The sequence below is a fragment of the Gadus macrocephalus genome, chromosome 10 (assembly GCF_031168955.1).
Source record: "Gadus macrocephalus chromosome 10, ASM3116895v1".
NCBI classification, from domain to species: Eukaryota; Metazoa; Chordata; class Actinopteri; order Gadiformes; family Gadidae; genus Gadus; species Gadus macrocephalus.
The window spans coordinates 19211357-19223719 of NC_082391.1; the positions used below are offsets into that span (position 1 = coordinate 19211357).

Genomic DNA, 12363 nt, shown 5'->3' on the forward strand with positions numbered 1-12363 from the left:
TGCACTTTCACCAACAACAATAAAAAACAAGTGTAACCGTAACCAGAATAAAATTATATATATATATATATATATATATATATATATATATATATATATATATATATATATATATATATATATATATATATATATATAAATATAAAACTAGGCCTATAGGCCATATTACAATAATTATCCATCATATAACGGATGGTAGATTTATTAGGGCACACAAAGAAAATGTCTTCACGAAGCAACTTCATATTTTATTTAGTCATTAGGGTAATAACAGCCACACCATCAATGGAAATGTTATAGTTTCTGGAAAATAACAGAAGGAGGTAGTATCAGAGGGCCTGTGAGCTCTAATGTCCGGACGGAGGTCACACTATCCGCGCACCATACGTAGCCCGTTCCCCTTCGGCCGTGCGCGCCTCCATGCGCGCACACGCCAGCTATTGTGTTTTTATTAGGGCCATACGGGGAGTCTGAGTTTGACAATTTAAGGTCTCAAATCATGGCGGAAGAGCAAGAAATCATGTGCAAATTAGAAAATATATTAGAGATAAGGTAAGGACGTTACTATTGAATGCAATAGAATACGTGGAGGATATCGGGTGGCTGGATGTTTTAGGAAAACAGCCAGGACCAGCTGTATGTCGCTAACCGGCTAGAGCAGCCTCTTGGCTCGGCTTTTGTTACTGGCTAGCTAATGTTAGCTGTGTTACAATCTCTCCGATACCGTTATAGCTCTGATTTTTAAACATGGTTTGCCCAGGGCGAAACTGGCAAACGATTGTTTATATCGTTTAAGGAAGCGGAAAAAAGACGCTGAAACTGTAGCTGGATCTTCTGGTCATGCTTGCCCCTGCATTTCCAGATGTTTATCAACGAGTGCCAGATGCACTGCTCTGCTAATGTTGCTACGGGTTAGCTCGACCACTCCAGCGACCGAGTCGTGTAACACTATTTAATTATCTTGTTAAAGTCTAAACTTTTTGTACGAAGGTCTGCTCCATGGACGTTCCTGGACGTTGGCACAATTGAAAAACAATGTTTTCTAAATATATTTGGAAAATAAGTCCCATCTCACCCGAAGGTGTAATTTCACCACGCAAGATACGCGCAGTATATTAATACATCATTTACAATTGCTGTATTACGTGTCCCAAAACAAAAATAATTATATTTTTTCATTCCCTCCCCTTTCTTTTTTTGTTCCGTATTGCTCCAACGGTTTGACCTGACTGCTGTCATCCTTTGTTTGTGCCTCTGCCCCCAAGGAACAAAACCATCCAAATGCAGAAGATCAAATCTCGCCTGAAGACAGAGTTTGACTCTCTGGAGTCTGAGGAGAAGCACCTGAAGGAGTACAAGCAGGAGATGGACCTGCTGCTCCAGGAGAAGATGGCCCACGTTGAGGAACTGCGGCTCATCCACGCTGATATCAATGTGGTCTGTAACACTCGTACATGCAGATTATGTTTTAAGGAGTTAAAAATATTGACATAATGCAGGATTTTCTAAATGTGTATCTTCTCTTTCCATCCTTTTTTTTGCCCCCCATTATAAAACAGTATGTAACTATTTGAGTTGCTGCACAAACAGTTTGACAAAAAGGACATTTTGCTATTGATATATTGTGAATGGAACAACCTGCACTAGTTCTTTTATACATTACTGAAATCTGCATAAGAAGACATTTCGTCTTTGCCAAAAGGGCTAATGTCTAAACAGAACATTTAGCCAAGCTTTGGAATATATTGAGGTGTTGCATAAATGCCACAAGCGGATATAGACGTCACTATATGAGGTAGGCTCACTGGATTAACAACTGCAGTTTGTTTTTACCAAAATGTGGACCAGGGCAATTGTCATGTCAAATGTTAATACCGGTAATTATTTCCGGGTTGATGAATAGACAAGACTCAGCTCCTCCTGAACAACCTTGTTCATACCATCAACTCCTGAATGTTATGCTCACGTGACAAGGCACTCAATTATTGTTACAATAACAACAATGTATTTGTATATTATAATGATTTTTATAATTAGTGATCCACCGATTAATGATCAGGCGATATACGCCATAATCACATGATCGGCCGATTCGCTGGAAATTTGCAGATCGCTGCGACAGGCCTTCATTAGGTTCAGTCACTGAGACCATTTATGCTAACCTGCTTTGACATAATTCATCTTTAAATTGTCCTGACTCACAATAAATCATTAACCATATGCATAGCTTTTTGTTGAGCTATGTTACAGAATGCGAAAACCAACCTGCATCTATCTGGGCTTCTCTCCTGTATTTAACCTAAAATAGTATACTTACACTAGCCTTGGGTGGTATTCACGATGTTACGGTATACAAAGGGTATTAAAAAGTACGTATTTGTATATTATAACAATGTATTTGTATTATAATGATTTTTATAATTAGTGATGCACCGATATTCAATACTGTCAAAAATACAAATGCTCCTCTTTCTATCAAGCCTTCTCCCGACTCTTAATACTATGAATGTCTTTTTATTTTGATATGTGGTGTATTTTAGCCAAGTTTTGAAGCAGGTTATTTAATAAAATAGTCAATTTATGTAATAGTATACTATATTTAGCAAAGCACTTAAATAAATGCCTATGGGTAACGTGGTTGAATACCTGGATAATAGTTCTACGCTGGCGGCAAAAGTACAAATTGAAGGATTCCCATGTACACCCCTACGTGTGCGAGTCCACAATCCAGACAGACACGCTGTAAAATCCTTTCAACCATTTATTCTAGATGCACACATGATACAATAATGACCCATGGAACTGTCTTACTCATTATTTGTTACCTAAAGCTTAGTTACCACCATGCACATGGTTAGTTGGATGTAGTCTGTGTTGTTTGTGCATTATCCATAGTCTATGCTGATATTCTCCATCAGTGCTCCTTTCCTTAGTGCGTGAGTGAGTGTGTTGGCCTGACTCATTCCAATTAACACTCATCCCACTGATTACCTTTTCCTTTGTCAAAGTTATGTATAATTTATTCAACCTTCTTTTACTTCTACAATTCTACTCACGTTCAGAAAACTCCCACATGCTTAATGCGTGTTAACAAACAACAAAGTTTCCTCCCACTCAACAAGTGAAAAATAACTCACGCAATGCAGCGCTGACAGTGCGCAAACTAAGAAACTTTATACGATCGTCACACCATGATTTTCATAAGTTACATCCCAGTGATATATATTTCCCCAAAATAAAAAAATTATCGGGTAATCGGATTGGCTGATCGCACATTACAAAGATCGGCATCAGCCCAAAAAACCTGATCAGTGCATCCGTAATCATCATATTTATATTAATAACAATAATAAAATAAAGAAATGAGAGGGGCAATCTAGCCAATGAGGGAAAGGGGGCGTGGCCTGGTGCCCCGTTGCACTTGAATGACTTGACTCAATGAGACTTATAAAATGCAACCAGTGGGCCTATGGGCCTATGGGTCATCATGTGCTAACGACTCCTGTCCGTTCAGATGGAGAGCACCATCAAGCAGTCTGAGAACGACCTGAACAAGCTGCTGGAGACCACCCGGCGGCTGCACGATGAGTACAAGCCCCTGAAGGAACACGTGGACGCGCTGAGGATGACCCTGGGCCTGCACAGACTCCCCAACCTCAACGAGGAAGAGGAGAAGCTCTCCCTGGAGTGAGTACACGCACACGCACACACACACACACGCGTACATTACTACAAGCACATGTACTAGGGCTGTGGTCAACCAAAGAATATCGTGTTGGACTGAAGTTCGACCAACTTTTTCCGACCGATTGGTCGGAAAAATATCTAAACGTTATTTGTAGATCAATTTAATCGGCCACAGTGCACTCTGCTCTACCTGCTAGAATAAATATGATATAATAATATAAGTGCTGTGGGGCGAAAGTCAGTGGGTTTCAGATACAGCCTTGGTCCGAGCCCAGCTCGGTTACGGCAGAGCTTCAATCATGTAAACTGGTCTCACACCGGACGAGCCACTGGGCACCACGTCGGGCAGCGTAGAAGATAGACGAAACAAGGTTTTGTTCTGTGTTTAATATAATGGGTCCCAATGGATCCCATGCGATCCGTGCTAAGCTACCAATTCTAATATGTTTACATTCAGGGCCGTCAAGCGTTAAACACCAAAGTTGACAGAGCATCCCAGACATCATGAAAAAACCTTTAGACGATATACCTTCATACTTTTCTGCTTCCTTTTTTAATAAAATGCTGCAGCAGCGATGACCTCGGTTTATGGATTCAACGATTATGATATAGATTTATAGATTTTGGTGGTAAGAGTGTAGTTTGAGGAATAACCACGGACGGTTTCACAATTATTATACAGTCATTTATTTCAAAGCACTACGGGTGTATAAAATCTCATGAGCATTCTTTAATTAGAGATTCCATTGTATTTTTCTCCACAACCCTCCTATTTTTTCTTACTTTAAAGGATTGATCTAATTTTACATGTAGCCTTAAAGTAGGTAAAAGAAGTGGGTGTTACTAATTACTGCCCTTAATTGGATCCCATGGTATAACGTTATTTACTGCTGGAGATCTACATCGGTGCTAAAATCAATGGTCCCTTGAACCTCACAACGTGAATATAGGTTGCTTTTGATAACATGAAGGTGTGCAGTTGTATCGTTGTAGAGTTTTGTTTTGGATACCAACCTTCTTCCAAAGAGTGAAAGCCTATTTTAGGTCTCCAAAACACAACCACTCCATCGTAATCCCCCTCATCCACGTACAGCCATGCGCGTCAATAGTTCATACAAGGATTAAAGGTAAAACGACTCCAGTATAATTTAATCCTCTAAATAAATCAGATATTTTGGTGAAAGGACGCAGTATGTGCTCATCTTCATTAGGCTATACAGGTTGAGTGGATTATATACATGTATATAATTCATCATGCATCCTGAATATAATACATAATGTAACCCTGCTAGATTTATGGGGCGGGATATTTTAGAAGTTAAAGGGCTTGAACCAAGGTCCCATAGCAAAGCTCAGGGATGCCAATGTCCTATATTCTAGTGGTTAGGGTCTTCCAGGAAAGGTTCTGTGTTGACCCACATCACATGGCTGTTGCCTGCTCTCTTATTCAGCTACATCAAGTCAAATCAAGTCACAACAAATCATTCTTCCTTTATTCAAGGTCTGATATTAATTTGCCGTAAACAAACATTGGAAAGTTGCATTCCAATGTTAGGTGTGCCTGAGCAGAAAATCTGTATGAGAAATAACACAATGGAAAAAAGGAGCTGCGCTCTGCGATGAACATCAGCTCCGTCTGCTGTGTTGAAATGCTCTTGGGTTCGCATTGAAACGGAATTAAAGCAGCCAAGTTTGACACTGCACTCTCAACTGTCATGCGACCCTTGAGCTTTGATTTGTGCAGAGTTGCAGACACAGTCACACCTGCCTGTTACTTCCATGTGGGTGTAACTGAACCGAGTCACTGTTGTTTCTGCTTAATGATTTCCCCACATTCATCAGTTATTGTAAAAATATCTTCTTGACTTTACCCTGCAGGCGTCACTGATTTGGATGGAAGAAATCCTGGTTTAATTTAGCCTTGGGTGGATTGGTTATTATTAATTAAACCATTTGAGTGCTTGTATAAACGTTCATATAAATTCTAATCAAATCCACATCTATAAAATAATCTACAATCATTCCTCAAATAAAAATACATCAAAAGGCTTGAACTGAAGCAGTCAAACTGGTTATGCTAGACTCAGACTGCATAAACTCCCCCCACACCGCTTGTACAAACGTGACCCATGTGTGTGTATGCGCACAAAGTACAAAGATACACGTTTCATGACATTGGGCAACACAACCTTAGCAAACAAAAATAGCATGATGATTAATAGGAAGATAAAAATAATGTTGTTGACGCTTTAGCTGGGTTTGTGTCTGTGTTCTCTAGCCATGTCCAACAGCTATCAAATATAAAACACTATATAGATGTATCCATTAGGGTAATACACCTCCGTACAGGGCTCCAGACTAACTTTTTCCTTGGGTGCACTGGTGCGCCTACATTTTTAATTTGGGTGCACCAGCACGTATTTATGGTGCACCCAAGTTTTGAGTTGTTGAGGGGGGGGGGGGGGGGGGGGGGTTGCGAGCGTAAGTCACCAATGGTGATACAGCGACGCTTAAAGAGATCGACTTTCATGGTACAGCTAACCCAGGCTTTCAGCTCAACATACCTCGCTAACCCTCTAATCGAGCTTCGTAGTACAGGCCCCTGGATTGGGCTTCGCGGGTTTGTTTACCGGCGTTGCTATTGTTACCGGTCTTGCGTGTTCCAACGGTTTATTAGGTATCTAATAAATCGCTGTCTAATCAATACTTCATTCACTGCCTCTTCCGTGGTCATTACAATATTATGAATAGACTGCTCTGTAAAAAAATAAAATAATAATAATTATACCAGATACATTTTCAGTCGCACCGGTGCGCCCAAATAAAATATTTGGTCGCACTACCTCGAATTCTAGGCGCATGTGCGCCCAAATTAGGCGCACTCTGGAGCCCTGCCTCCGTACCTACTGCAACAATGTGCTTTATCAAAGTCGATAAATCCAGTCCTACGACTTAATGTGACGTAATCTAATCTAGTTCCGTCCCCGGTCCCCCCCGTCACCCCCGATCGGGGAAACGTCCTGGAGAAGATCAGGGGCTGGCTCTATTATGCTACCCTATAATCCCCCTTCCTTCACACAGTTCTTATTATAAATGGGCTGGCACACATCAGCAGGTTAACAGCATGGCACGGCGGGATGTTACGCCTCAAAAGTATAGCGGCATGGGGTAGAACCGCCATGCAAAACGTTGCCCTTGTGAGCTGTCATAGAGTCGAAACATCCAGCAAATCTGGGGGAGAAGGTTCCAGAGGGTCGGGAACAGGGGTAATGGGGAACGGAGGGCTTGTTCTGATTAAAAGCCTGGTGGCTGAATTTGGATCCAGCTGAAAGAGATTTAGAGCATCTTGACTGAGGCACGTGAAGAGGCAATTACAATTATCCAGATAGAAGAAAGTCAATAGTTTGAAACTGACTTTTGCGATATTTCTTAGCCTAATGAATCATGACTGGACGAGTTTAGTAACACGAAGGACAAAAGTAATATTCTGATCTTATTAACAAGACTTCCAATCTTTGGCGGCCAAGCAATCAGGAGGGAGGACAGTGGATTCAGGTTATTGGGTTTTCAGATAAATGCTCAGAGCTGAAGACACATGGTTATTAATGCAGACATTATTTGTCAATGCTCAGAAAACCAGTAATAGCTTCAAGGATTGCTCAGGCAAGCTTCTGATGGCTGTGCTGTTCCTTCTCTCATTCAGCTGAATAAATACAAACCACAATATTTTTTCATATTTATCCAGGAAAATATAATTTCCACGACAGAACGCTTTTGTTTTTTCTCCTCTCGTCCTTCTGAATTAGGGTCAGGAGCAATAGGATGTATGATGCCAATTTATGATGCCAAATTGGATTTCACGATTAAAAAACACGTTTCATTTTAAGATATACACATATTTATAAACATAACAAATAAAGTATATGTGTGTATGTGTATATAAATATATATACATACATACGGGTCAAGTAGGATGTCAATAACAAAAGCGCCTTCTGTTTGGAACTCCTTGCACCGCGTAGAAGCCTCTTGACCGATACTGTGTGAGGCGGGGGGGAAGTTGCGTACTCTTCTGGGATTGTCCTTCCGCAGCTGAAGAGAAATAGATTTCCAGATGGTCCAGGGTCAACATTGGTCAACTGCAGTGTAAATTATCCCAAGGGGTGTAGGCTGAGTTTAGGAGTGACACTTTTCAAGAGGGATCGTAGCAGCCTGCACACGTAATTAAAACAAAACAAAAAATTGATTCTCTCACGTTTTGGGAAAAGCCACTGATGGTTTTTTATTTGAACCTTATCTGAAACCGGAAGATGGATATATCCAGTGGGACTGCTAAGCGTACAGTTACCCCCTTTTTTTTGTTATTGTACTGGGTCCCAACACTTTAACACTTAACACTTTAATCTTTACGGACTGCTAAAGGTTTTATAGCGATGTCAGATTTCAAACAAACATTTGTTCCACAAAAAAAACGTTTTTATTTTGTTCTGGATGTATGATATAGGACATACTAGTATGTCCTACATGTCATAATTCAACCAAAAAAAATATTTCACAACACAAAAAAACAAGGCTTGTTTCAAGGTACATGCTTTTGCCACGTTGAGAAATCTTAATTTTTTAAGGAGAAAACTATGCCCAACAGGAAGTAGGAGCCGTAGTATCAGCTCCCTCCTTTAGGCTGCTTCTGTCAAAACACACACACACACACACACACACACACACACACACACACACACACTCACACTGACTACCTTTGTGCGATGAAGGAATTGTGCGATAGGGACTATTGTGCGTCTGGTTTTTGCTCTCTTTTGTAGTCACTTCTCCCTCCTCCTGCGGTCTCTATATGCAGCCCAGATGGGATAATCTCATCTTTGATGCGATTCTAAAACCTCTATTAGAATCACGCTCAACTTGGCCCCTCTCTCTCTCTCTCTCTCTCTCTCTCTCCTTCTCTCTCTCTACTTTCAACAGTTACTTTGAGAAGCAGAAAGCCGAGTGGCAGAAGGAGCCCCATGAGCCCGCCATCCCTGAGTCCCTCGCAGCGGCGGCGGCTGCAGCTCAGCAGCTACAGGTCTCCAGGAAGCAAGACGCCCGCCAGACAGCCACATTCAGGCAACAGCCTCCCCCTATGAAGGTATGCATGCACACAAACAGTTGTCCGCCGTCCGTCAAGGCCATCGTTAAAGACCACCTGGATCCCCCACTTATCAGGCGTCAGAGCGGGAAATCAGTTTCCACTATCACAAAAATTCAGAGTTATATTATTCCTGCTCCAAAGTAGTAAAAGCAATACATCAGCATACTGACGTCTTAAGAACGCTCATAACTCAGGGCTTAGTTACGAGTGCAGAAGAGGACCCCCCCTGCTAGCTGTGGCCAGAATGTGGCTGCATGGAGGAAACCACGCAATGATGGGTTTGTTTGGACAAAGTGTTGATTCCTTTTTTAAGTTTCCTTGCAGTGCATAACAAGTTGGTAGTATCATTAATCATGTTTTTTATGTTAAGTCCAAGTACTAGTTCTTTAGTACGGCTAAATGTCTCCAAACTTTGGTAGACCGTTAATAGTGATGTCATTTACTTCTAAAAGCCTGGTCCTTGTCATTGATGAGCTGAGGTGTAGGAAGCCTAGTAACGTAAGCCCCTACTCTGAACTGTGCGTTCTCAGGCCACAAGTCCAGTGCGATTCTTGATGACACCAGGCCCAGCATTATTGACCGCCATTACCCCCCCCCCCCCCCCCCCCCACCTCCCATTTCACCTCCCCACAGGCTTGCCTCTCGTGCCACCAGCAGATCCACCGGAACGCACCCATATGTCCCTTGTGCAAGGCCAAGAGTCGCTCCCGCAACCCAAAGAAGCCCAAGAGGAAACCAGACGAATAGGTGCGCCGCGCCTCTGGGTTCTCTGTTCATGTTCAAAGGCAACAGGTCCGGTACGCCGATCTTATGGGTCAGCAATGGATATTTTCTATTTGTTTTTGTTTTTTAGGTGAAGCCTGACTGTCTCTAAAAAGCTGTTTCCATAATACAGTTTTAGCAATGAATATACCACATAACCTGTACTAACGATCTGTGTTTATATGTAACCATAACTGTGTATTAGGTTTACTTGCCATGGACCGAACTGCTGCCAAAATTGAAGAAAGAAGGAAATAATAAAACTGTGTCGTAGTAGTAGTTGTGAAGTATTGCTCATATTGTTGTTTATTCACTTAAAATATCTTTTTCAACTTTTTAATTTAACTGTTATTCGAAAGCATGTTTCTATGGATTACTGTCTCGTATTTCTGTGACCATAGAAAGACCTCAGTAGGTTTATCGGACATGTTGAATTAACTGTAATGTTGTTTAAATGTTTATGTCGTACACGTGACCACAACCTGGAACGTGAGGTAAAAAAAAAGGGACTTATATGCTTTGAATGGTGTTGTGTGTTAAAACTTTAATACAATACAAAAAAAAATAAATGGCTGTTTTGTACTCAAATGATTTGTAGATGACGTTTGTTGACATTCCACAGTGTTACAATTATATCTCCAGCAGGAGTCCAGGCTGTAGATGTTACATTTAAATCCCAAATTTGATATACAACCCACTATACGTAACATTCTCTATGTGCCTCCAATAAAATAAAATAAAGTGCTTTGTCGGATTCACTCCGCACAGGCCGTCCCTCATCGTATTAGTTCTGTGCCTGTGATGTCTGCAGCTATCTGAAAAGGACAGCAAGGTCTTGCAAAATGAGTTCCTGTTGCGTTTTTTTGTCAGGGTCACCCCTCATCTCATCTGTTGTCAGGGCAACCGTGTGTTCCTGATTTGTTGCCATGGCAACCACAGGTTGCTGTGACCTGCATATCACTGCCTAGTACTCCCTCCTGAAATCATAGTGGCATAGAAAGGTTTTGGCAAGGCTCTGCGCCAACCCTCCCAAAAAGCACATGCTGTCCTGCAACACAATAGTGAAATGCCTTAAATATTATTTCATTAATTAAAAATAATTGATTGACAAGGATACGGTAAACTGGGTTAACTGCCACGCCCCATTGGTTAGTAATGCTGACGTCCTTCGGCATCAAGTTGTGTCTTCTTTCTCCTGATAAAAGCTTTCCAAGGCCAGTGAAGCCCGGGCCTCTTCACATGCAGTACAGAGAGAAGGGCAGTGTAGTTCGACCTCCAAAGCCTGTCACACAAAAAAAGATTAAAATAGGGCCGCGTTATGCAGAGAAAGGTCATTGACTTGCTAAGGTGGCTGATTTTCATTGCAGCAAAATATAAATGAGCCCAACAACATTCTGACCCGTCTCATCTCCTGCACCAACGTCTTGTGCCTTAGCAATGAAACAAGTCGAGTGGGGACCAGCTGGTTTTCGGGGCCTTGAGACATGAGATTGTGGGAGGTTAGGTCACTCTTCCCTGCATATCTCTCTCGGTTCGGCTTTCCAGAAAGTGGGACGCTGTACCGTCTGTGATCACTCGCCATATCCTCCACTCTTACAACTTGTTTGCCAAATCCAATCGGGTTTTCTTCGGTCCGGTCTTGTGCATTGGGCTGGGAAACGAGGCTTCCCCCCTCCTCTCTGTGTTTTATATGTTTCTCTCTCTCTTGGCGTGGGAGGCACGTTGGAGAGCTTTTGGAAAGCTTGCTCCGGACACTTAAAAACATTCTGGTATAATAGGTTCGAGGGGCCTCCTCCTCCATCTTTAATCTGTTTCTGAAGGGCAGGAAAAGAAACCAGTTGGGAGCAGACGTTTCACACTATTAAAGCATAGACTGTTTAGCCAATTTGTTGACATTTCTTCTTTTATTGTTTATTTATAGTCGATAAGACACTAGTTCCCCCTGGCGGTGACGGGGAGCATCAATACAAGAACAACTCCAATGCATTTATTTGAAAAACCCTTTTGTCCTTCCTGAGTCCCGCGTGTATAAAGTCATGTTAATACCTGCTAACAATGTATTAATGTTTTTATTTTTATAATTTACAACATATAGCAAACAATATAACAATAAGCCAAGATAAGTAGCCTTTGAAACTAATATTTTACCAGGATTCCTGGGCCATCTGCTGAAAGAATGTAATCTGGCAAAATCTAACACCTTGGGACGGAGGGACGGAATAAGCTTAAGTGGGCGGGTTAGGGAGAACAGCTGATCGCAAACTCTTCCTGAGAGGGTCTATAAGGGAGCTACCGACAGCTGACACCTCCTGAAACGGCTTCCAAGTATTCCTAGTGTGAATGAGGCCTGAGTGATACCATTTCCCCCAACTCCCCATAAGTATATTACTTTCCACAAGATGCCATCATCTCATGTTGGCGTCCACCTCGATGGTTCCTGAATACTTTCAAAGGCATTGTTTCACCTGACAATAGTTGGGTCTGAGCTGTTCGCATATGCATTGTGATGCTCTTTGTCACCCCTTTTTTTATTTTCTGTTGTTTTTTATTCTTGTGTTTCACAGTGAATTTGGTGAGTCACAGTGTAAACTGCGTTGTCTAACAGGCCACAGATTGAAAGAGTGGCGCAAGTTTTTTTTTTATCACCTTTTCTAATTTTAACCCAGCCCCAATTCTCCAAGAATGGAAATCTAGCCAGGCCCATCTGTGACCTAAAATTAGACCCCAGCCCCCCGAACTCCCTGCCCTTTCTGGCTCCACAGACACACACA

General features: G+C 41.8%; 1 protein-coding gene and 1 long non-coding RNA gene across 3 annotated transcripts; one reads left to right on the forward strand and one right to left on the reverse strand.

Moving 5' to 3' along the window:
• The first annotated feature begins 393 nt into the window (after positions 1-393).
• On the forward strand, positions 394-10180 carry zc4h2 (zinc finger, C4H2 domain containing). Of its 2 annotated transcripts, XM_060063651.1 has the most exons (6): positions 394-552; positions 1266-1437; positions 3515-3687; positions 8665-8827; positions 9464-9577; positions 9798-10180. In XM_060063651.1, exons 1-5 carry the CDS (start codon positions 500-502, stop codon positions 9575-9577), a joined length of 675 nt encoding a protein of 224 aa, XP_059919634.1. In that variant the 5' UTR covers positions 394-499; the 3' UTR covers positions 9798-10180. The 2 variants fall into 2 exon arrangements, with proteins under 2 accessions (XP_059919634.1, XP_059919633.1); XM_060063650.1 differs by having other exon boundaries at positions 9464-10180.
• LOC132466429 (uncharacterized) lies at positions 9670-12275 on the reverse strand. The gene is made up of 2 exons (XR_009527853.1): positions 10992-12275; positions 9670-10874 (listed from the first exon to the last, which is right to left on the reverse strand). It is a non-coding gene; the product is annotated as an uncharacterized LOC132466429 (long non-coding RNA).
• Between the last annotated feature and the right edge of the window lie 88 nt (positions 12276-12363).